Source organism: Tachypleus tridentatus, chromosome 2, assembly GCF_004210375.1.
Source record: "Tachypleus tridentatus isolate NWPU-2018 chromosome 2, ASM421037v1, whole genome shotgun sequence".
NCBI classification, from domain to species: Eukaryota; Metazoa; Arthropoda; class Merostomata; order Xiphosura; family Limulidae; genus Tachypleus; species Tachypleus tridentatus.
In genome coordinates, this window is record NC_134826.1 from 94,949,001 (window position 1) to 94,976,456 (window position 27,456).

Consider the following 27,456-nt stretch of genomic DNA (forward strand, 5'->3'; position numbering starts at 1 on the left):
GATCTCTCCTCATGGAATTATCATGGTGATTAGTCTGTGCCCAAACTATTTCCTGCATTTCTTTTTTACCTCAGAAACCAAATCTCTCCTTTCTTTGATTCTTCCCTGTTTGATTGGGTTATATTTGTTGATAAAAGCAGGACTTCTGATATTTGGAAGCTTCACTAACATTCACTGCACATCTGTGTGTCCAACCTTATCATTATTCATTGGGGTCATTCCCATTCCTATCCCTATTAGTGGATCACTTGGTCATGTTCCATTCAGTCCATTCCACAGTCATTTCTTACATCAGTCGTCTATGAGACAGTTGTTCTATGACCTTTACGTTTTGGCAATAAAACATATATTTCTGGTTTCATTCATATCAGGATGCTCTTCTTTCCTTCTTTTGCTAGGAGCTTAAATTTTGGTGATAGGCTACCTTTTTCAGTCAGTCTACATTCTGTCTTCTGTTTAAGTCTTTTGTGGGGTTTACTCTTGGTTGGATACACCACTCTTAGACTTATTTCCCACCCTTTTCAACTCTAGACTTGCTATCATATGGCCTTCTATTCTTTATCCTTTGGTTGTGACTCATTTTTCTCGGAAGGGTCTGATCTCATATTTTTCTGTATGCCTATTCCCCCATTCATTTCCTTCCTCTAGTCCTCAGCTTTTCAACTTCTCTCCTTCTTGGGACTTGTTGCTGACACCTCTTTGACCAGCTTAGTTTTGGCTCACTACATCCCTTTTTTTTCCCAATACCCCCTCTCTCTCTCTTTTGTTTCACTCTCAAACGTCTCTTCTTCCTTGAGAAGTGTCTTCCTTTCATCCTTAGGTATGGAAGTTTCACCATCTCTTGCCAGTAGGACCAGACTTTTCTATTATTCGTTATTTCTCTAGTCACCCTTCCACTACATTTGCCTGTCAACTTCTTCAGCCACTCATTTCCTCCTGCTGTCATACTGTGAAACATCTTTACTAATTGTCTGGCATCACTGTCCATGGGGTTTTCTTTTCCTGATACTACAAGATTTTTCTTTCCCCATTTTCTTCACTCTGTTCTGCTTCTTCATTTTCTTCCATCCTCCTTGCTTAATTCCAATGATTATCTGAGAACTGAATAAAGTTTTGCATCATCTTATTCTTAGCCCCTTTGAGATGTTGATTTACTACCTCTTTTAATTTTCTTTCTATCCAACTTGTTTCCTCTTTCTTCTTCCACTACACTCATTTACTTCTTTCCTGTTGAGCTGTTCAGTGTTCCTTAACTTGGATGGATCTCTCCCTTTTGGGGTCCTGTCTTTGTCTGTCCCTATCTTTTAACTTTTACTTTTTTCCAAGGACCTTTCTCTTCCTTCTTACAGTTTTTGAAATTAATATATACTATTTCTCTTTAAGACCCCCTTTTTCATTTCTCAAGATGACACCAGGTGGCTAGTGTTGCCTCCCAAGATATACCTAACCTTAACTGTCTGCCCTGGCTCTACCTGTGTTCACTGTGACATGGGTTGTTCTGCAAAATCATTTGAGGTTTCCTAGTATAGATGGATATGCATATCTATATCTCAGTTTACTCAATTATCCAATTCAGACCACACCTACTCCATGTACTGCCCCTCGGTCTGGATTCCTGTACGTGATAAGGGGACCGCGCCCAGGGAAGGTTTTGTTCTTTCAATTTACCTTCTCTGGGATCTAAATATCCATCCACGTGTTTGCTGTGCGGGACAACCCGTGAAGGGGAGGAGAGGATCCTGGTGGTTGAGGGGTCCAACCCTAACACACCACTTTGCCTTTGAATTGCTGTAGATGGGCAGCCTTGGGGTGGCCCTCCTTGGGTCAGTTGGCTGGTCCACTTAGGCTAGGGTCAACCAAGTACTAGTGTTGGATGTTCTCAACAGGTGTTGTGGACATTGTATCTGATGCAGGTGTTTAGATATAGTGCTCACGAAACCCTGTCATTGCTGCAGTGTCTTTGTTAGACATTGTAGTGCATCCCCTCCTAGGGCTCTATGGTGGGTGGGGACAGTGGGCACTGAAATTTTCTTTTTTTCATAATAGATACTTCAATTAGAAATCTCAATAAAATAGTGAAAAAAACAGTCTATAGGTAAACGACCACGTCTTGAAGATTCTGAGTAGCAGTCCTCACCATCTATACCACCTGATGTACCTCATTTTTTTATATTGCTTTCACTTTCAGACAAACCTTTAGGGCAAATGTCTCCCACTTTCATTCAGAAGGGACTGGAGGGAGTTGTTGGCTCTCCAAAGTCAGTAAAGAAGCTTTAATCTAGTGACATGTGAATTCCTTTTGCATTTAAAGGCAATTGGGGATATAGCTATTGAGGTTACATCTCATGCTACTTTGAATTCATCACGAGGAGTCATTGTTGAGAGGGATTTGAAGAATATCCCAGTCAGAGATTCTCACTGGTTTCACCACCCAAGCAGTTTCTGCAGTGAGACATATATCCAATCACAAAGATGGAAGTATGGTGCCAACCAATGTCCTCATTCTGACATTTATGTCACCACGTCTGCCTGCCACCATCAAGGCAGGTTATCTTAATTGCAGAGTATGGCCATACATTCTAAACCCTCTCCAATGTTTCCAGTGTCGACGGTTTGGTCACTCAAAGACGTCATGTCATGATTCCTTGATGTGTGCTCGTTGCACAATGCCTACGAGTGTGAAACAGACCATCATTGCATCAATTGCAGTGGTTCTCACCCATCCTACTTTTGTTCTTGCTCTAAATGGTTGGATGAAAAAGAGATGCAACATTTGAAAACAATTCATAACAGTACTTATCCTGAGGCTCACAAGTTGCTGTCCACCACTTCATCTTGGACATATGCTGCTGCACGCTATTGCACTACAACAGTGGGAATGCAGACAGATCTCTCTGTGCTTCCAACCGAATCGTTCTCAAAACGAATGAAAAGTCTTTTGACCTCCATGGATAAAAAGGTTTATGAATCAACTTGAACACCCATCTCTGTCTCTTACATACATTACAACAAATCCCAAGATCCCCTTTCTTTGGTTCTGGGTACCGGCACTAACTTGGATACATCTTTTTCTCCCACCTCAAGATGCAAAACGATCATTCATTCATGTCCTCAGTCTCTGGAATCCCCTTCCAACAGCAAAGACCTGCCCTATAGACCCAGGGCAGGATCCATGAAGTATATATGCAAAAACGGCTCGTTTGGGTTGAGAAAATATTTTACATAGAAGAGCGAACAACGTTTCAACCTTCTTTGGTCATCGTCAGGTTCACGAAACATTGTTTGCTCTTCTATGTAAAATATTTTCTCAACCCAAATGAGCCGTTTTTGCATATATATTTCTCTATAAGTGTGTTTTCTCGATATCACTGATTATTATTTCATCACAGGATCCATGAAGGTCGATAGACCTCCCTCGAATAAGGAAAGTAAGTGAATAAGACATGGTCGTAAACAGAAGGGTTCTTTGCCCAATTCGCCTACACGTAAATAAAAATGGCCACCCTGATACAATGGAACTGTCAAGGTTTACATTCTAATCTAGATGACATCAAAACAGTGATTGCTTTGTACCATCCTGTTTGTCTTTCCTTACAGGAAACATTTCTGAAACCTGCTTATACAGTCGCCTTTCGGCAGTTTTCTTTATGCAGAAATGACAGGCTGTGTGATGGACGATTGCATGGAGGGAGTGGCACTGTTGGTTGATCAGCATGTGCCTACCCTGTCTTTGCCACTTGACACACACTTGGAGGCCGTGGCCATCCGTGTTTCTTTGGGTCGTACCATTACTATTTGTTCTCTCTACCTGTCACCTGGAGAGACCTATTATCAATCAGACCTTGATGCTCTCATTCAACAGTTGCCGTCTCCCTTTTTAATCTTGGGGGACTTTAATGGACATCATCCTCTCTTGGATGTGCTGATGTTGATAGGAGGGGTTGCTCCATAGAGTATATGCCTTCTGATCACAACCTTTCTCTTTTCAATACTGGTTTTTCTACTTATTTTCATGCACCTAGTCAGTCCTTTACTGCTATTGACTTCTCATTTGGTTTTCCATCACTATTCTCCCATTTTTCTTGTAGGGTTGGCAATAATCCATGAGGCAGTGATCATTTTCCTATAATTTTGAGAGAGATTGGCCCTGGTTGATGCCACCCGACCCGCATGCCTCGGTGGAAGCTGGATCAAGCAAACTGGCCCTTTTTCACTACTCTTGCAGAACTTGATCCTGCCAATATCTGTAAGCCATCAACAGATGACTATGTGGCAGCTGTAACTGACTGTATTATACAAGCAGCTGCTCAGTGTATTCCTAAAACCTCAACACGTTTTCCATGATATCCTCGTCTGTGGTGGAATCCTGCCTGCCACGTGGCACAGAAGACTCAAAAACAGGCCTGTGACACTTTTCATAGATATCCCACAATCTCGCACCATATCGCTTTCCAGCAGACCCATGCACATGCTCGATGGGTAAGACATCAAAGCCAGAAGGAATCTTGGATTAAGTTTACAACCAGCATATCTTCTACCACCAGTTCCAAAGTCATGTGTGACAAGATTCGATAGTTCAGTGGGCAGTATAATTCCGTCCCCCTCTCGATTTTGCTCTATGATGGCCACAAAATAGCTGCCACCCAGAGCATTGCTGATACTCTAGGTGAAAGCTTTTGTTGGGTATCTAGCACTTCTTCTTCCTCCACCTTCTTAGCCACCAAGACTCAGGCAGAGCAAACACTTTTGTCCTTTTGAGGTGATTGTCTCTGACTATAATTGTCCCTTCACAGTGGTGGAACTCAAACTGTCCCTTCATTGGTCTAGCAGTACATTAGTTGGGCTTGACGAAGTACACTATGAAATGATGCACCATCTATCTCCTGCTCTCTTCCTGTTCTTCTGCTTATTTTTAACCAAATCTGCCAGGAGAATGTTCTTTCTGATTTCTGGTGCCAGGCTATTGTCCTACCTTTCTCTAAGCCTGGGAAGGATCCCAAGATTCCTTCAATCTACTATCCAGTTGTTTTGACGAGATGTCTCTGTAAGACCTTAGAGATAATGGTTAATGCTGGTCTCATTTGGTTCCTCGAATCAAACAACCTCGTCTCATCCACCCAGTGTGGGTTCCGACGATAGCGCTCCACTATGGACCACCTGATTTGACTTGAAACGTCCATCAAAGAAGCCTTTCTCAAACGACAACAGCTATAGACTGCCATCAATTTTTTACTGAAGTGGACCATAGCAAACAGCTTTAACTTCTCTCTCTCTCTAAAACCATTTGCATGCACTTTTGCCACGAACAGGGTATTCACCCTGATTCTGAACTCCGTATCGGTGAAGTTGTGTTGCCTGTGGTCCCTGAGACAAAGTTCTTGGGGCTTATCTTTGAACATTAGGTTAACCTTTATACCACGCATCAAGCAGCTACAGGTCAAATGCACAAGAGCACTGAACATATATATTTTTCTCTATAAGTGGGTTTTCTCGACATCACTGAACATATATATTTTTTTATATAAGTGGGTTTTCTCGACATCACTGAATATCCTCCTTGTTCTCTCTTCCACCACTTGGGAAGTGGATCAATGTTATTTGCAAAAGATATATTGTGCTCTCATTCGATCAAAAATTGACTATGGATCACTGGTCTATGGCTCTGCCAGGCCCGCAATCTTAAAAATACTGGATCCCATTCATCATCAAGGACTTCGTCTCTGCACTGGGGCTTTCCGCACTTTTCCAGTTCAGAGCTTGTACATAGAATCTCATGAACCTTCGCTGTTTGCAACTGTCTTTACTATATTCTTCAAAACTTTATTCCTTACTAAAGCATCCCACCTGGGATTGTGTTTTCCTTCCTCAGTGGGCCATACCTTTTCAGAACAGAAGATCTGCCATTGCTCCTTTTGGCCTTCGTATCCAGGTGCAGTTGGATGAATTGCATCTGTCCTTGGATAACACTGCTGTATCCACTGGTCAGCCCATCCCACCATGGCTTCTTACAGTCCCCAAATGTGACCTATCTTTAAGTCATCTCAGGAAAGCAGACACTCCTGTTTGGAAATACTGTCTGTTATTTGCTGGACATCTTTCAAACTATCCTTCCATTACTATTTATACAGATGGTTCAAAATCAGGTGACTGTGTGGACTCAGCCATGGTTTGTTGTGGTTCAGTGGTTGTGCACAGAATTCCCTCTACAGCTTCTATGTTCACTGCTGAACTGTATGCCATTTCTCTTGCCCTGGATCACCCAGAAGCTAAGCAGTATTCAAACTGCACTGTTTATATGGACTCGCTTAGCTCTCTGCTGGCCCTGGAATTGCTTCATGTTAGTTCTCACCAATATTCCAAACTGACTGGCCCAGTCATCTTTAACATCTAGTTCTATCCAGTTTTTCTGGATACCGGGCCATGTTGGTATTTGTGGGAACGAGCTCGCCAACTCCGCAGCAAAATTCTATCTGCTCTGGCACTATCACTTCTATGCCTGTTCCATATATGGACTATGGTTCTGTATTCAAGGCTTCGCTCTATGCCAATTGGCAGTCAACTTGGAATGAGCAACATGACAACAAGCTTTTCCCAATAAAACCTTGTATTGGACTTTGGCTGTCTTGCTTCTGTAAGGATCGGAAAAAGGAAGTTGTTCTAACTAGACTACGCATTTTCAGCTCATCATTTTCTTTTATCTGTAAGTGATGCACCATTGTGTAGTCTGTGTAATACTCAGGTCACAGTAAACCACATTTTACATTCTTGCCATCGTTATGACTCTCAACAACGGTGCCATTTTCACCATATTCTGTCCCAAGGTTTGTCCATTATGTTATAGAGTATTATTGGTGATGGTGACACTGTCCACCTTAGAAATGTTTTTAGTTTTTTAAAGGCTATTAATCTGTTTAATGCTATTTAAGTTGGTTTTTTTTAATTTATACACCAGACCTTTTTTAATGTGATTCCCTTTTAAGAATCAAAGTACATCTAGTTCGATTTGAAATTAGAAAATGGCTGTAAAGTCAGATAACTCAAAACCAGGGCTGGAAAGGCCAACTTCAGGTGATTAATGCTGCTATTTGAACTACCTGTTAGTCATCCTGATGAGTTATTATTAAAATTTTGCTATAAGTCTTTTAAAATTTTTATTACTTCTTGAAAATGGCCATAACATCAAATAACTCAGAACCAGGACTGGAAAGGCCAACTTGAAGTGACTGACAGTGGTTTTTGTACTTACCTGTTAGTCTTCCTGGTGAGTTACGATGATTACAGTTATGCTACAGAAAGTTCTCTACAACTTGTGTTACCGTAGTTTTTCTCTTAATGCTGTAGACTAGATGTAAACATAGGTTTTAATGCTTTTTTTAACTTTGTTTAATTTTAACTTAATTTCCTTTTATAAATTTCCTAATTTTATTTTAACTTCTTACTGGACATTTGGCAGAGATAGCCTAGCTGCTTTGTGCCATAAAACACAATATCAACTAATCAACCAACCAATCCATGGACTGTCATGGAAGAAGCCAGCACCAAGGAAGTGTTCTGCTCACTTTTCTGACTTGTGCTTTCCAGCTTTTAAAAGTAAAGTTTTCCAATTTCCCATTTTATTGTCTCCAGTAAAAGACTTTACCAGACTGAAGGACTGATAGGAATCCAAGCATTTTCTTTCAGTCTCCACTACACAAATTATTCTTCTCTCTCCCTTTCATTGAGTGGAATATGGGAAATGCTTGCCACTTACCAGTTCCAAGCCACTAGGTTGATAGACTGTGGAGATTCCTTACTGGTTGGATTCAACTGCTGAGTCGATACAAAGGAATACCAATATGGGGTAAAGTGGAACAGTGATGACATTGCTGATGTAGTGCAGGCCTCGTCTAATATATATCACTCATGCCACTTTTTTTTGCCCTTCTTCTGCAGCCAGAGTTTTTCAGCAGAATTGAGGTATGCAGATATTACATGGGTACCAGTGCTGAGCAAGAATCTATATTACATAAGTAGCATGTCATTCTCCCACAGTTATATCTATCCCATAGTTTGATGTTAGAATTGAGGTGAGCACATAAATCCATGTTACATAATTCATTTGCCCTCCTTCCACAGCTGGAGTCCGTCCCACAGAGTCTAGCAGAAGAGTTATGGTGAGCACACAAGATATAGTTTGAACATGTCCCAACCACACTACACATATTGGCTATACATCTGCTTATGTGCAAGTACTCAGACAGTCATTTTTACATTCTGTCTGTTCTTCCAAGCACATGTTGCTTCTTTGCCATTTTCTTTTACAGGTGAGGAGTATACCTTGGATTAGAAGAAATTCAGTCTGCCATGGGTGTGCCTTTTGTAGCCCCTACCATTGACATTCACATCCCATGGGCTTCCTATGGATGTTTTCTGAAGAATGCCCATCTAGATCAAATTTACACTAACCTTTCCAACAATTTAGTATAGGATTCTAGCTGAACAGTGTGAATAGGTGAGGTATCATCTCAGAAGATAACATTTTCCTTATTCACACATTTGCCACCTATCCTCTCCACTTACAATATACCTCTTTTCCTTGCCTTGTCCATGGGTGCAAATGCATAGGGAGAATTATGGTGTATGAAAGGGTGTTGCCCTCTTTTTGGATAATTTTTGTCACATGATGAATTCATCATGCCATAGCACAATTCATGTGAAATTAGGTAAGAGTTACCCCAAGACTAGTGGCATGCAATTCTCTGGCAAATGCACAAGAAAGGTAGCTAAATTTTGTTCAAAGGTGAGTATCTGTTGGAAGAATATTTTCAGTTAAGGAAAATATTAACTTTTCATTTTTGCATACTTTAATATTACTCTCAAAACATCCAGTCTTATTTGTATCAGTTAAAGGTGATGTAGGCTTACATACAAAGTTGGTGTTTATTAAGTGACAGAGTTATTGTAGGTAAATATTGAGGACCAACAAAAGATTGAAAATGAATATGTTGTTAGAACTGTAACAAGTGTTATAATTAAATTAAATTATAATTACAAATTCTGTTATGATTATAGATGAATTGACTGGTATCAGTACTAGAATTTGTCTTCTTACCACCCATGTACAATATGGGGCATCTAGTGATGATTGTAGTCCACTAAAAATAACATTATTCTCTCTGTTCCTCTAGGTAAAAGAGATGTCTACTTAATGTTCAAAACACTTGATACAAGCAAAACCAAATATCTAACACTGGATGAATTTTATCACATTTATGAAGTTGGAGCTCTCAGTTGGAAGGTAAATGTAATATTATTTACACAGATATTTATGCTGTAAGGTGTTAACTCTTTCTGAACTGGAGGTGTGTTATTCATGTCCTTTATTTGTTTTCTTCTCATAGTGGAAAAATTTAACCGTATTTCATTAAACTTAGTCAGAACTTACAAAATTATATAGAGGTTTGACCAAAAAATTAATTTTTAATTAGTTTGTGAATTAGGGTAGTCATTAGTTGCAGGTAAAAATTCTTAAGCTCCTACCACGTAATTTTCTTTCAGTGTACAAAGAAATATTAAATGTCAGACTTTGTCCAATTTGAGTCATATTTAAAAGTTGCTCAGTGAGGTTGAAGTTCTAGACTGCCATAGTCCAATACCTTATGCACTATGTGATAGAAAGACATATTTGTTATATGTTACGAAAAATTTATTAAAAGCATATAATTATTTTATTACATCTACAATAGTATAATTATATGATTTTTGTTTTAATTAATCACTTTTGTATTGTTATTATATTTTCTTTGATGTTAGTAAAGTGTATTCTATGATCCTGCAGAACATGAAGGAAGAATCATTTCTACTCTTCCTCCTTTATTTTGGTGACATTATACTCCTCAGTAATGGCCAAACCCATATCATCATTGTCATTTACCACATTAAGTGTTGAAATGTTTATAGTACCTTCTTGTAGTTCTCTCTGAACTCACATGACTTGGTCATAATTCAGACATCTGAATGGAATTTCAAGGCACCTGAAGAAGTTTAGTGTGTTCTTTGTGATGAAATCTTCAGTAGATGTGTCCTCATACTTGCTAATATTCAGCTGGATACACTTTGAAGGTTCATCCATGCTTTTCTTATTATTTAGTGCCTTTTTCTTATCTTCTGTACATCATGATCAAGACTGAGCTGTAGCAGTAAGGACAAATGTTGCCTGTCTCTCAGCCTGATTTTGTCCATAACTACTGAGGAATCAGGAGTCAACTTCTTGGTGGCACACTGATTATAACGTATCTGTATAGTTTCTGTACTTTCATCATGTATGCAATAAATCATTCATAGTTATAGAGTATTTTAGTGAAGATGTAAATTCTATTACCAGAATTACATTATCTGAGGACATGCTGTTTTCAGTGTACTGATGTGTTATATAAACTCTTAAGTTTCATCATATTCAGAGTTTTTAGTATTATTCCTTTGTAGACCTTAATGTATTATGTATAAAGAGGTGAATGATTAAAAGTAAACAAAAACTAATATGTATGGCTTAAGATATTTTGCTGATACAATGCTGCTAAAGGTGGAATCCAAATGAAGTCTGTTATTCTGCACCTTAATTTCAAATTGTTTAGGATCCTTTCTTCCAAATGGTCTTTTCCATTACCCACCTGAGATATGAAGGTGGTATTACATGCTTTGATATCCATTCAAGCCTTTAGTCTCGTCTACTGTTGTCACTTTTCCCTTAAAGTGTATTGTTTTTGTTGCTGCTGACATATGGATGTTGTAGGGTGGAGTTGTTTGAAATACATGTGCACAGGACTTTTATCATTTCACTTATGTCCTGCTATACCCTGATAGGTCCTTTCTCCCTAAAACTGGCAGCCAGAGAAAGGGATAAATTCTTCTCACCATTTTATTTGCCAGCTGTTTCTCACCTCAATGACCAATTGGACTGGTATCGTCTGTTATGTCCTTTAAGAGCCATGAAGTGTTATTTGGCTCACATTAACTTTTTCCAAGATGCTGGAGATTTACTTTTTATTCATTCTTTATTCAGTTTCCCAAAATTGGTCCATATTCTAGAATTTCTTTACATGTTAGGAAACTTCTGCAAGTTGCATCTCCTCAGATTCATTATAATTCTGTGTCTTTAACTGCCCAATTGAATTCCTTACTGGAGAATATCGTGTGGCCTCGTATGTCTACTTTTCCCAAAACTTTTCCTTCACATTAATTACACAGTCTGGCAGTTTCTTCTTCTGAGGGTTTTTTGCCAACTCCCTGTGGCTGTTTTAACCATGTATGCTAAATTATGAGGAAATGTTAATATTCTGTTTACTTCTCCTCTTGTCTCTACTTTCCAGGGTCTCTTACCTCTTCCCCCTCCCTCGATCCCACCCTGTGGTAAATGTTGACCCAACAGGTGTGCTCTTATCAATCCAATTCTACACTTTTAACCAATTTCACTGTACATACTATCCATTCCAACAGAAATGAGGTGTTCTATAAGACCATCTAGAAGCTCATCAGATGGTATTACAATTGTTATTCTGGACTGCCACTCATAAAATATTATAAGTGAAGCTAAAGGGGATTTTGCCCATCCCTGCTGATCATCAGAGTGAATAAACTGAGGTTGGTTAGTTTGCTTTTAAAAATTTAGGGAACTTGGTTTACCTATTGCCATGTTCTTCTGGACTGTGCAATGTGTATTATCCCCAGATTCCACTAGTGGTTTCCAGTCACAGAGGCATTTTTCCCAGAGTGTTCAAATGAGTTCCTCCACTCTTGGAGAAGAGAGTGAAGTTGGGCATTCCTACCTCGATCCATGGATGTTTTTCTCAAATATTCATAGGAGCAGCATCAGCCTTTGTGAGAGCCTACTCTTTAATACTGGCTCAGATTTGATGCTCAGCTCTTCAGTTGAAATGTACATGACCCTTCTTTTCATCAATATTGGTTTAACATACTGCTCATGGAAGGTAGTCCACTATCTCCTCATAATTTTAGATGTGGAATGGTCCCATCCTAGATCCTTGGTTGAACATGGTGTTCCAAATCCTCCTAATAATTCTGGGGCAGTTGGAATGCTCTTTACCCATTTGGTTGAGGAGTGATGATTATTCCTTGTTCCAGATTGGATGAGTTCTGTTCCTTTGGTTGAGTAAGGCATAAATTATCCCATAATTTCAAGCTTTGGGTGTTGCCTTTCAAGCTTACTCAAGTAGAGGAGAAAGTTTGTCTGCATCAGGGTTGCTTACTTTGTCACTGTGATTCTGATGGTTTGGAATGCATCACTCTTTGGCTACAAATTGGAATCCAATCAAATATACAGGGACCAAAACTTATTAATTCCAATCATGAGTTAAGTGACCTCAGCCGTCTGGTTAAAGCTGGACTGTAGTAATTATTAATCATATAGTGCTCCATCCTGGATACAGGAACTAAGCTCAGAATGAAAAGTATACCTGTTCTGAATGCAGTGCAGTTACTTCACTTAGGTATCACTCTTATTTGTGCAGATGCTTTCTGTATGGATAATGCCCTAACCAGCCTCTTCACCTTTTCAATGTAAGCATCCTGTCAGCTCAAAAAAGTAATTAAATTATCAGAATGAGGTGCTTAAATACAGTACAGTACCAGGATAGAGGGAGAGTATCACAAGTTAAATATTACCAAGGGCAGTCAAGTAGGATATAAAAGACTAGCAAGTGAAAAAAAAAAAAAAAGCCATGTTCTTAGATGGGCAATTTTGAAATCCTGGCAGTTGAGTAATCGCTGTAAGTGTCAGCAGAGATAAGTATTATTGGAAACACATTTTTGGTTTAGGAAGAATATTAACTTTAATGAATTACCTTCATTAATTTCTAATAATGCTTTTATTCCAAGTTCTTATATATGCATTTAGATGTATTAATATTAGCATTAAGTCAGTTTTAAGATTTTATGCTTAATTGATTTAGGTGGTGCTAAATCATCTTTACTTAGCATTGTAAAGTGTAAAATTATTTTCTACAACAATAAAGAACAGTGTATAAAATGTAGAAATATAGAAATTCATGTGAAATGAAGTTATTTTAAACTAATTTAAAACAGAATAACACAAATAGAAAAATTATCAATCATCATGCTGCATGTTTTACATAAGTTGATATGGTTTAGTTTTGTGATGGCACTTGTAAGTTTTATTCCATTTTTGATTTTAAAAGCTAATAAGTTTTTAGTTGTAAAAAATATTATTGACAATAGTTTTAATTATAGTTGTTGTTTTATCTCCATTTCTGTTGTAGTTGAGTGAGAAATTAGTATGATCAGACTTTAAGTGAAATGAAATTAAACATTTCCTTGCACAAGTGCTCTTCTACTTTTATTAATACAATTTATTTGACTTGAAGTGTGTGCTAGTTTTATTTTCATGCGGTTAAGGTAAATAAATAACCAACTCCTATGAAAGTTCCAATTTTACGTATTTAACTGATTTAGTCTGTTGGTTCATACATCTTATAATTTAAACAAGTACTAGACAAGTTTTCTACACCAGCATGAATACTCTATTTCCAGAATTATTAGAGAATTTAAATAATTAAACTTGTGTATATTGAAAACCTAACATGTTTCTTTTACTTCTATCCTTATGAAATTGCAGCACCTATTCATGTGGAGAAAATAATTTTAATACCATACAGTAAGCTACATTATACAAAACAAAAGTTGTTCATTATGCTGTAATTTACATTATACAGAGAAGCTATTGTGTTATAAAATAAGCTGTTTTAAACATAAAAGTTGTATTGTAAAATAAGCTTCTTCATGCATAAAATTTGTTGCATCATACATTAATCTAAATTATGCATAAAAGTTATACAGTAAGTTACATTATACAGAAAAGTTGTTTCTTCATACAATAAGTTACATCATACAAACAAAAACTGTTCACTATACAATAATCTATGTTATACAGAAAAGTTGTTGTATCACCAAATAAGCTACTTTGAGCATAAAAGTTGTATCATACAATAAGTTAAATAATGCATAAATGTAATACAGTAAGTTATGTTGTGCAGAAAAGTTGTTTTATACATTACACTACATTATACAAAAAGGTTGTATCATACAATAAGCTACATTATACAGAAAACTTGTATCATACAACAAACTGCATTATAAAGAAAAGTTGTACCATAAGTGACATTATACAGAAAACTTGTATAATAAAATAAACTGCATTACACAAAAAAGCTGTATCAAACAATAAGCTACATTATACAGAAAATTTGTTGTATCATACAGTAAGATACATTGTGCAGAAAAATTGTTGTATCAAACAATAACCTGTATTATACAAAAAAGTTGTTGAACCATAACCTACATTATACAAAATAATTGTTGTATCATAAAGCAAGCTACAGTATACCAAAAAGTGTTTATATTATATGATAAACTGCATTACACAGAAGAGTTGTATAATACAGTAAGCTACATTATATAAAAAAGTTGTTATATTGTACAGTAAACTACATTATACAAAACATTGTTCTTTCACACAATGATCTACATTATACTCAATAATTTCTGAATCATACAGTAAGCTACATTATACAGAAAAGTTGTCATATCATACAACAAACTGCATTGTAAAAAAAAAGTCGTACCATAAGTGATGTTACACAGGAAAAGTGTTGTATCATACAATATAAAAATTGTTGTATTGTACAGTAACCTACATTATATTGAAAAGTTGTATTATACAGAGATGTTGTTGTATCAGACAATAAATTACGTTATAAAAAATATTGTATCATACAGTAAGCTACATTATACAAAAATGTTTTATCCTACAGTAAACTACATTATAGAAAAAACTTGTATCATACAATAATTTACATTTTACAGAAAAAGTATTGTATTATATAATAAGTTCTGTGATGAATAAAAGTTTTTGTGTCATACAGTAAATTGAATTATACAGAAAAGTTGTATTATACGATAAGCTACATTGTGCAGAAATATTGTTGTATGATGAATTAACTTATACAAAAAAGTTGTATCATAGAATAATTTACATTATGCAAAAACTTTGTTGTGTCATACAGTAAGTTACATTATGCAGAAAAGTTGTTATATCATGCATAAACTACATTATACAGAAAAATCATTGTATTACATGGCATGCAGAAAAGTTATGGTATCATACATTTGGTTTCTTTATTTTATTATTTTTCTCATGTAGGCTCAAAAAACAGATGACGTATGGTTCAGTGAATTCCACAGTCCATTTTTGGATATTTTTTCCTGTAAGTATTAGATCATTGAGTTGTTGGAGATAGGAAAATAATATTAATATGTAGTAGATTGTTGAAGAAGTGCATATAAAAGAAACCCCTATATATTATCAGTAATTTTTTATCAAAGCAAGATTCCTGTTTATAACAGAACCTTAAATTAACCCAGTGAACAATGTAGACAATTTAATATACTGACTGAAAAGGAAAAATCTTGTGAACATTAGAATCCTTGAATTTATCAGCTTAATATCCTTGTTGTTATCAATATATTTTGGTGGTATTCACAGTATCTCACAAGGTTTAGTCAGTTTTGAAAATTTATGTTAGTCTGAACCTGAATTATATGATAAATTGAGAAGTTAAATAAATGTCAGTATGTATCCAGTTTGTGATATTTGCCAACAAGACTGACACACACAGGTTCTTTTTTATTACAAATATATTTTCATATACAAACAACAATACAATTTACAACAAAATTTATTGCAAACAGTATCAAGTATTTTTTTCAGTCTGGAACTTCCTTGATAAGCGTGCTAATTTAGATTTGATGTAAGTACAATTCACTTAACAAGGAGCTAGCTATCTCTGTGTTTTACATTGATCACACATCAAGTATTTTTACCACTGAAGTTACAGATTGTTTTTATAAAAAAGATTAATGTCTGGTGTGAATTTTCTGAATTTAAATGGTTTGTTTTAATGTATGAAATCTTTAAATATTTCTGGTCAGATATTTGAAGTTCTTGGTTAACAAGCATTAATCACAATTATAGCTTTCAAGATTTATGTCATACCAAGTATAGTGAACCAGTAATATATATATATACTGTCTCTTAGTGTTTTGTGCTGGTTACATTTATAGGCATGAGGATAGTTTCTAGAAATTTCAGCTTAACCACCTGTACTGATGGTACACTAGTGTTTATGTTCACATGTGTATTGTTGATTTTTACTCTAAAGAATTTTGTAAAAACTAGTGAGTAGACAGAAATTTCACAATACAGCTTTAACAGTATAAATTAAGCAAATTTCTAAATACGAATTTAACTTAAACAAACATCAATATTAAAATAAATATGTAACAGTAAATCTATCACAGATTAAATTCATATACTAAGATAACAGTGTAAAACAGTCTTTGTAGTATAATAATGGTGGAAAATAATAAAAGCATTATAGTATGTGTAAATATTTAACAAATTTTTGTTAAAGAAACTAACATTAAGAAAAGAATGGAATATAAGTTACTAGACATATAAAAACTATTTGTTTTTATGTACTATAATCCAATTCCCAGTCTCTTGAATGTATTATTGATGATTGTTTCAGATCAGTTGAGTTTCCTGAAATTAGTATTAACAATAAAGAGGGCCATAACAAATTATAGATCAAGCTTTTAGCATCCTTTTTTTTTGCTGCTTTCCTCACCATATACTGAAACAATAAACTTCACTGATATAATTTTGTTTTGTATGAAAGTTTTTGATAGATACTGGAAAAAGTAGGCTACACAGTTGCTTCAGTGTTTTAAATTTCTGTTTCAAGTTGTTTTATAAGATGTTAATATGCTACATTATTCATGAAAATTGTGTATCAGTAAACAAATAATTCATGCTTTCTTTAGTAAATTCTAATAAATTTTAACATTGTGGACCAAAGTTTTTCATAATACAGCTGTAGTGACTCAGTCATATTAAATAACCTCACTTTTATTATTTTATTTCAGACTTCATTCTAACAGAAAAATGTTTAGTTTCCAGTCTTTTGTGTGAACCTTGTTGGGCCATGAAATAGTTACATTAAATGATAATGAAATGGTTTTTCATGATAAAGTTAGTTATAACACAAATATATATATATATACACACACACATTCTACACAGTGGGAAAAAGATTAAAACTATATCTTTATTCTTACTTTAAAGGAAAATGAATTATAAGATAGGCCTTCTTCCACAGAAAGCCTAACAAAAATTCTACAAAAGGAATCAAAAGCTTGCAAAAATATTAATAGTTTAATATGAGGAATTTTATTTTCCATCTGAAATAGGTCCAAGCACATCTCAATGGTTAGAGTGCTTGATTGTGGATTTCAGGTTTTGTAGTTTGGAACCTATTCCACCAAAAAAATATTGTGCTGCACACTTTGGGGGAATATGGATGCATAAGAGTAAAGACCAAATTCCACTATTTGGTTTGACAAGAGTAACCTAAGAGTTGGCAGTGGGTGATGTTGACTAGCTGCCTTCACTTTAGTCTGTCATTTCAAATGATTAGTAGTTGCACAAATAGTTCTTCAGTTGCTCTGCATAAAATTTAACAAACAATAAACACGCCTGAAATAACTATCTTATAGCTGGATACATATATAGTTGATCAGTCAAACAACTTGCTCAAGCTAGTTGGCTAGGGATATTTAATGTGACCTCTTCCAGTCACCAGACATGTTCATTTTCAGTGTAAAATATCTTATCAACCACATTTGTGTAGTTTTAATAGTATACCTAGTCATTCTACCTTATTTATGAATATGTTGACCAGTAAAACAAATCCATAAAAAATCATTGTTTAATTTTAAGAATTATTTTTTCAGTGTAACAGTATTTGTTTAGAGATTTTTTAGACTCCTTATTGTTTCTTTTTAACAGGCAACAATTTAAGAGATTCAAAACAATATTTGAAGGAATGTAAAAGCTTCTTTTACAAAACCTGATGTGTATTTTTGTAATGATTGGGTTCATATGAAGTAACAATTAAGCCTGAGGATATTTGTCAATGAAACATTAGCAGACAAAACACAAAAATAATCAAATATAGTACTAATCTAAAAGACATTTTTATATTTTAATTATTTATTTTGATAAACAACTGTTTAGATTTCAGAACAGTCACTGTTTAATTTTTAGAATCTATATTTGTTATGTGTGTAATAATATTTGCCATTTTGTTAGAAAATAACATTTAACTATTAAGTGTTATTTTTTCTATGTATTTACTAATAATTCACTCTTTCTCTTCTTCTTACTTCTTATGATACTAGCAATCCAAAAACTTGTTATTTCCAAATGGTTCAACTTCTTCATAGGTATGTCCAGATATTTTCTTGAGATGAAAAAAAGTTACACTTTATAATAGCATAGTTCAAATTGTTCTGTAAAGTTTGAGGATATAGCTGCAGGGTTAAGATTTATTTGTGAAATTTCTGTTAATAAAGTCCGTTAAGTCTAAGAACTGGTTAATGTTTTTTCTCTTTATAAAGTTAATAATCTTTTATTGTAGAGCCTTAGAACCAGTTGACATTTTATCTATTCACTAAGGTAATAAAATCAGAGAAATCTTAATATGTAATTGGTTGTTATTCTATCTATTTGTAAAATTAACAACTTTGTTCAAACCTTAATATTTAATTGATTGGTATTATGTGTATATGAAATTAATTAAATCTGTTATACAAGTTATACAAAATAAAGTTAATATGTTACTGAATAATCTATTGAATTTTGTGATGACTTGTAAAAGCTTATTATGTTAATAGACAAAAACAAATGATAAATAATTGTGCTGAAAATTGAGTTATACATTAGTTTTAAAGTGTACATAAGGTTGAGGATCAGATATGTTTTAAATGATAAAAAGATTATAATAAAATTTATTGTTATTATTTTCCCATGTTTGGCATGTACTGTCAATGCTTGAATTACATATTGTTATCCAGATATTAAAGCTTTATGTATTTCTGTTTTATATGCATATTCAAAGAATTAGTTGATAGTAAGCTTTATTGAACTGTATAGTTTTTTGGTTTTTTTTAGCACTATACAGCTTATAAAGCATGAGATTAATGGCCAGTGATTTCACTTGTTTTCAGATAGTTTCATTATTTTCAGAGTGTCTTATTATAATTTCACATTATTATTGTTTTTTCTAGTTTTAATTATTCTAGCCAATGGCATCTGGCAAGTTGTAGAAGCATCAGAAATATCAGGTGAAGACTTTTAAGTGATGATTTCTGTTTTGTCATCAGCCAGATTTTAAAATTTCATCTTGTGATTCTACTCACATATCTAGTTTTTGTAAGTCTTGTTGTTATGTTCTCTATGTTAAAGAATGATTTTCACTTTAGGAAGAATATAAAACTAACACTGTAAGTATATAAATTTATCCCTACTATTTTATAGAGCTTATACATGCCTTGAAGGAACTTGTGACTTTTGGTAGAAAATTTCAAAACCACAAAACTAATGTAACTGTAACAATTAAATCTCTGTGGTCCATTACAATTTAAATTATGTGACTGTGTTTTTTGTAAGCATAAACTGGATTAAAACTTCATCTAAAAATATGTTTGGCAAATTAGAATATTATGTGATGGACTGCTGATTTGAAAAGCAGTGCATACTCTATCTTAAATTTTTGCTTTTCCATCTTTTATATATTGTTTTAATTGTTCATTTACATGTACAGCAATCAATTTCCATGTTTAGAAGGTTTACTCTGAGAGATAAACAACTAGACCAGGGGTTCTCAACCTTTTGGCACTCGCGACTTGAAAATGTAATTGATGAAATAAAATTAATGTTATCCCAAGCTACTTCTAACAAGGCTACGCGACTCCCCTGCCAAGGCTGTGCGACCCCCTGTGGGGTCGCGACCCACCGGTTGGGAACCCCTGAACTAGACAAAGAAGAATACAAGTCAAAGGTAAAAAAGGGTAGTGTCAATCTAATCAGTTTTTTATTTTATCTACAGAAATATCCATATGTTTGTATGCAATGACAAACTGTATTCTTAAGAAGTCACATGAAAGGCAAAAGCACTGTTACCTTGCCAAACAATGTGCATAATCAGTGACAAAAATTGGGGAGTTTTTTGCTAACAACTCAAGTGAAAGTTCAAGTTTAACAGCATCTATAATTTCAAAATGTAGTTTTATTTTAGAAGCTACCATTCAAATGCAAGTGGTCAAAATAATAACACATCATGCAGAGCATTTAAAATTGTGGTCACTGGAGTTAACAAGAAAGTAATGTTTTAATCCATGATAATTGTAATTACTGATAACACTTCCTTAGTAATAAAATATATATATATATATTTGTCCTTAAAATTTAATTAGTTTTATAATTGAAAGCCTTTGAAAAGTTCTTAATTTTATGTTAAGAAAAACATTTAAAAGTTGGTTTAAGTTTTTTGCCCTTCATTTAAAAACAAATTGTAAAGCATGGCATAATTCTCTTGTGAAGAATGATACACAGTTTAATAATACTTGATAACTCCATACTTTCTGAATATTTCTTCACAATAATGGGTAAATATTAGAAATATTTTGTATACAAAGAATGATATTATTGTAATTAAGTATTTGTACTAAAAATTCATTATTTATTTATTGTACTTATTTGCATTCAGACCATAAATAGTTCAAGTACAAGGTGATTTTCATGTTAAGTATAAAAGTACTTTTTCATCTTAGAATTTTCATATTTCATTTGCATAACCTCTGAAATCTCTTAAATGAATTTAAAAATGTTTTTAAGATAAATGTTTACATATTTAATTTTTTACTATCTGTATCATATTACTAACTGCAGCTATTATCATCAATAGATAGTACAAAGAAATATTCAAAATTAAGAAATAGTACATACCTTTCAAATTTTCATAGAATAATCTTCAAAAGTCTCTTAATTGTTTATAATTGCACATCTTTATGATTTGTGAGTAATTTATTTTTAATGTTTTATTAATATGTGTTGAGAATAATAATGAAATTCTTTGAGTAATATTACTGTATCACTAATACAGATACATTAGCATTTGCACACATGGAGAAGATAGGCAAGTTCATTTTTATTGATTCTATATATATATGAAATGTGATCAAAACGTTCTAAGACTTGATGTTGATTCTAAAGAATAATGCACATACATCAGTATTGTATGCTATCCCCTTCAATGTAATCATCCCCAGCTGATACACACTTGTTCCAATGTTCCTGCCATTTTTGGAAGCAATGCTGGAAGGCTTCAACTGTTATTCAACCAAGTTCTGCTTTCACATTATTATTGGTGGTTAGAATGTCATCAAATCTCTTTCCTTTCAATTTAATTTTGATTTTTTGGAACAGAAAAAAATCACACAGGGCAATATTGGGAGAATACGAGAATGTTTTTTTCTGCCAAAAATTCTTGAACAGACACAGCAGTGTGTGAAGGTGCATTGTCATGATGAAGAAACCAGTGACCATTCTTCCACTGCTCACAAATTAAGACCTCTTTGTAAAAGGCCTGGCTAACTGTCCAGCCATGAGGTATGAATTCATGATGAACAATACCTCAAACATAAAAAAACATGATCAACATTGTCTTCACACTTTATCGAGACTGTCATGTCTTTTTGGACGTGATGATGATGGAGATTTCCAGTGGGATGACTGAAGTTTCATTTCAGGGTCATAACCATATACTCATGACTCATCACCAGTAATAATGATGTTGATGAAATTTGGATTAATTTCTAGCCTTCTTTTCAGATCCCCCGCACACTTGATGACGGTAAAACTTTTGGTCATCTGAATTGGAACAAATTTTGCAGACACTCGATGCTTGCAGAGTTTTTGAGCCAAAATCGCCTGACATGATCCAAAGGAAATGTTTAGTTCATCAACAATTTCTTGGATAGTTAATCGTCAATCACTTTGATTTTTTTTTCTTTCACCTTAATGACCATTTCATCAGTGGATGATGTCGACAGTCACCCAGAATGTGGGTCATCTTTGACTGATTCCCAACTATCTTGGAAGCATTTTATCCACTGATAAATGACAGCCTTTCTTAAGCATTTATCACCAAAGGCAGTTCTTAACATTTCAGGGATTTCTGTTCCTTCTTTACCATTTTTCACATAAAACTTGATGCAAACATGTTGCTTTTCTTTTCTGTCCTTTTTTATTATGACAGGGACAAGAGATACATCTGTCTTTGAGTGCATTTTTCACGAGTATAAAATCTGGAGAAATGGCTTGTTTGTGGGGTAGATCACTATTTGTACTTTGTACACACCTCAATGAAGCTCACTGTCTCTGTACTGGCACCTGTAACAGAAGAAGTCTTGGAACTCTTTGATCAGACCTACATATGCATTTTGACATGTAAATAATTATAAATTACCATATTGACACTAGAGAAAAATCATTTTAACTAAGCTGGCTTTCTAACTAAACTATATAAAGGTCTAAAATATTTCATTTGTTTTTCAACAGTTAGATTGATCATAACAGTTCCAACTCTCCAATGGGATAATAATGATCCCCAAGTCAATAATTTAGGAATACTGACAATATTACATAGTGCAAAATGAGCTCTTTGATATTTTTATTGGTATACATTAATCGTAAAGTTGCTTAACTCAGTAAAACCTTTTGACATGCACATAAAAAGGTACCTGTACAAACCCATAAGCATAGAGTTAATGGAGTAGATGTGTTTTATGGATAGCATACTCAGTTACAAATTTTTTTTTTAAAGTTACATTCAAAGTTTAATTAAACTATCACATTACACTGCACAACAATTTTTTTGAAAAGTTTTGCATCCTGAAAAGTTTTTGTTGATTGTGACAGGTACCTGGTGGGTATGCACAAATATAGTTTTGGTTTTGCTTCATCACGTAGGGACGCTGAGAAATAGACAGTTAACTGTTTACCAGCAATAACATATTTAATTGCGTTTATGTTTCTAATATGCTATTAAGTTCAATATAATTAAAAGTGTTTTGCTCCTGATTTTTGTTTGTATTCAATTTTCCGTGCATCACGTTGCAGTGTCCAACAGTAGTCAGCAAGCATTGACAGATTCCAGTTGTCCTGATATCGTTTTTCCATTGTAGCAATGTCCTGGTGAAACTGAAGAATTTGTTGAAACAGTACGTGATGGGCAAATTTGGATGTGATTTTTGTGATCAGCAGCCAAAAATCTATAAGGAGCACCCAACAATGTTCAAGAAGCAAAAACTTTGTTTTGCAGTGTTATTGTGTATAAATAAACTTAGCAAGAAAATGTAGTTAATAAATCAAATTTTATTATGATATTAAGTTTTAAGATTTTAATTCTATAAGGAAATAATCTCACTGCAGTATGAGTATTGTGACATTTGCTTTCCAGATATTTACTCTTCTATAATTTATTTGCTACCCTTCTGAGTATGAAATTTAATGTAAATTACTCATTATAATATAGTTATTACTCAGTTAAAGCATAATTTTTGTAATTGTCAGTATTATTTGGTTATAGAGCCATAAAGTAGAAAATCGGTCCCAAGTTGTTATGCCCACCTATCATATCCTCTCTTTCACAACTTGCCAGTAGTTCTCTCTGATGTTTAATACTATATTACTTCTAATAAAAAAAACACCAAGTTTTGATCTTTACAGTAACATATAATATTGCAGTGTTTTCTATACACAGAATTGTGTATTTCACTTCCAGTTAAATCTTTATTCCTATAGAAAATGCATTGACAAGCTTAGCTGAATTTCTAAGAGTTCTTATTATGTATTTACAAAGCCAGAAAAACTATGACAGTTATTGGTTATTGTCTTCTGTTAAATGTTATTATTCTGTTTGTTGTTGCATTATTTAATTAGGTAAAAACATTATTTAGTATAGTAGTACCTTTAATATTAAAAAGTAGTGTTAATTTTCATCAACAGTCAACAGAAAAAAAAATCAAGGCAAGTATTATATTTATTGTTGTTCAAGTGTTTTCTTTATTATAAAAGTAAATAAATTTAAAAAAATTAATAATATATTATATTGCATAACTTTAGATTAAATAAGAAAATAATAATAACTTTTCACCAGGAGCATTCATTATCTGCCTGTGCCTTATGTAGTTCAATAGGATCAAGCGAACTACACATTTGCCAAGTGATTTGCAACTAGTGGCCAACCTTATATAAAGTTAGGGTGGAAAAAATAACAGATACAATATATATTTTTTACTGAAAAAAGTTTGAAATTTATTTAAAGATTTTAGAGATTATGCAAATGAAATTTGAGTATTTTTGGATAAAGAAAAATATTTTTAATCTTAACATGAAAATCACTTTGCACTTGGTGTATTCAACACTTTGACTTCACTTATTCACATGTATGTTTAGTGAAATTATTCATTAAAAATTCTGATTTTTTTCTATAAAACTTAATTCTTATTGAAAGTTTACAGAATTTTAAGAAGATACACAAAATATATTAGAAGCTATAGTATGAAAAATATAAGGGTCAGTTTGAGGTCACAAACTCAGTTGTTTGACTAAGACTGAGGGCCTGGCATGGCCTAGCTCGTTAAGGCGTGCGCTTCGTAATCTGAGGGTCACGGGTTCGAACCCGAGTCCCGACAAACATGCTCGCCCTTCCAGCCGTGGGGGCGTTATAATGTTACGGTCAATCCCACTATTCGTTGGTAAAAGAGAAGCCCAAGAGTTGGCGGCTGGTGGTGATGACTAGCTGCCTTCCCTCTAGTCTTACACTGCTAAATTAGGGACGGCTAGCACAGATAGCCCTCGAGTAGCTTTGTGCGAAATTCTAAAAACCAAACCGACTAAGACTGCAGGTAGAGAGTTTAACTTTGTTTTCCTATTACTTAAGAAAAACAGGAAAATTTTATGATTAACTGGTTTTTAATTCTTTTTTGTTTATTAATATTCAACCTAGGTGTGGGTGAAGGAAAACTTGATACATATGTAGGTATGTATAAAAACTTATTTCACAGTGATTGTAGTCTGATTTTGGTGTATGATTAAAAATAGAAAACTAATGGTAAGACAGAATAAGAAATTTAATTATTTGTCTTTACGTCTTGATATGACAGTATAAAAACATTCAGTAGAAATATAATGAGATGTATTTCAAGTTGGTAAAATGATTGGTGAAGCAGTTTAAAATCTGTTATTTATGTTGTAATAATGTTTTGTTTGCATGTTTTCAAATCTTATGTGAGGAAGAATGTGTTTTCTAATTGAAACTCAAATTGTATTTTTATTTTTCATCTTTAATCAAAGCTGTTTTCCAAGGCTAATTTTTTTTTTTCTTTTTTGTATTAAATTTTACATCAAGTTGGAAAACCTTGCTTAATTAAACTTGTCTTATGGACAGGAATACTGAACCTGTGACAAAGTTATGTAACACAAGTACTGCAACCAAACTGATTAAAACTTTTGATGGATATTTAAAGAAACCACTGTTCTGAAACACACTTACCTCTTTTCTTACTTTAACTTTATCCCAATAAAAGGTTCTCATCTTTACCAGTCGAAGCATTGATATGAATTCTAACTTGCTTGCTTCAGTTTTTATACCCCACTATATTGCACCTAGTAACTGTAATCGTGCAACTCTCTCCACCTATGTCATTGCACCCTCTACACCTAATTTGTATAAAGGCTCCTTGTTATTCTTTCTTATTCACTTTTTCTTTGCAACAAAAATTATGAAGGGGAGGGTTTACTGTATCTCCTGTTTCAGTTTTTAGACCTCCTACTTTGGTACCACAGTACACTAGAACACAAGTAGAGGATTCTCCTACAGAGTGGAATGCAGATTTTGGCATTGTTGAGCACCGTATAGGGTTAGGTTTTGTGGGATCTCATCTCTAAGAGTGTGAGTCAGTATGGGAGACATTAACCACAGATGAGTGGTTCATTCAAGTTCTCAGGAGTGGATTTGCCATTCAGTTTACTTCTCCTTCTCTCATACTAATTAGCTTTATTTCCACTCCCCATGGACCCCCCCCCCCACATCCATCTGTCAAGCAAAACCCATTCAAGATCTTCTACACCAAGAGGCTACAGAGCTCACTGACTCTTCTCTCAGGGGTTATTATTTTCTGTTATTTATAGTACCAAAAACCTTTCTCATTTTGGTCGCTTATTCCACATTCTCAGTTTACAATGGAGTTTCTTTTTTTTCAATGTTTTTCTTCACCCCAACTATAGATGACAATTTTGATGTCTACATTCATATCCCAATCATTGAGTCATCAAGGTGTTATCTCTGTTTTGTGCATGACAATCAGGTTTTTCAGTTCCATGCTTCTACCATTCAGCCTTCCATCTCCTCCATATATTATTAGCACACAGTAACAGCTTTTTCGTGTTATCTTCACTTCCTCATTATTTGCACTCCACATTTTGTAAATGATTGGCTTCTTCGTGCCCCCTTTCTGCCATTTGATTGAAGTGCAAACTCATACTTTGTTATCAGAAACTATGAATGCTGAGTTGCCTATCAAAATGGAGTCATCTGTCCTCACTGTCACACATTACCTCATTTATTTAATAGTGTTTTTCAGTTCTAGACTAAGCAGGACCCAACCTTCTCCTCTATGCCTTCAGGCTGTGGAATGAGCATTTCTTCAAATACATTCATCTCCTTGTCCACTAGCACTCACAGATCTATTTCTTTTGGAGATGTGGGCATCCTTGGAATTACTTATCCTTTAGGTTGGGCCCATATGATGGCCCTTTAACGGTTATTACAGGACTAGTGAAACATTTGCATAGGTGCACTGGATTATCCACTGAATCTATTGGATTTCAATGTGGTGGATTTCAGCCGATGGTTGAACATTGACAACACAACAGTTGGTATCTCTCTACCATATCGACAGCCAGTGTTACATCAATTCACAGATGCTTTTTTTCAGGGTTAGAGTGCTTTTATATAAAATTTAAAATTCAAGCAACTTTGAACAGTAGATAAAGCTTCTTTTCATATCAGTTTTTTGCAAAGTTTAGCAGTTCAACAAACTATGACTCACAGTCTTGAATTATTTTGAGTGAAGATGGTAATGCTTCATTCAGATAATTCCACAGTGGGCTCAGACACTTCAAAACAAGGGGACACTTCTTTTGTATCTCTTTGTTTATAAACAGTTGGTCTTGTTTGGACACACAAACACCAAATTGTTCTCTTTGCTTCTCATGTTCCAGGGATAATGAACCTAGTGGCTGACCAGCTATCTCATCCCAAGAGAACTCTTCTATCAGAATGGATAATTTACCCTTAAGTTTTTGTTGGATATACTGCTTTTTCCACACACTGGAATGCTCAGCTTCCTGAGCTTCAGTACCTCATCCTCTGGCTTTGGGAGTAAATGCTCTAAGCCAGGATTGGATGGGTCTTC

General features: G+C 34.3%; 1 protein-coding gene across 5 annotated transcripts in view; it reads left to right on the forward strand.

The window, feature by feature from the left end:
• LOC143244594 (two pore calcium channel protein 1-like) overlaps positions 1 to 27,456 on the forward strand; it is an 86,855-nt gene that overhangs the window by 39,605 nt on the left and 19,794 nt on the right. For all 5 annotated transcript variants that reach the window (XR_013025220.1, XM_076489562.1, XM_076489561.1 and 2 more), the window contains exons 11-15: positions 9,168 to 9,277; positions 15,215 to 15,278; positions 18,313 to 18,357; positions 19,201 to 19,257; positions 24,987 to 25,019. Coding sequence is in view for 4 of the 5 variants with exons in the window: in XM_076489562.1 (XP_076345677.1) it covers positions 9,168 to 9,277; positions 15,215 to 15,278; positions 18,313 to 18,357; positions 19,201 to 19,257; positions 24,987 to 25,019 (309 nt within the window). In the remaining variant the exon portion in view is untranslated. The remainder of the gene's footprint in view (positions 1 to 9,167; positions 9,278 to 15,214; positions 15,279 to 18,312; positions 18,358 to 19,200; positions 19,258 to 24,986; positions 25,020 to 27,456) is intronic.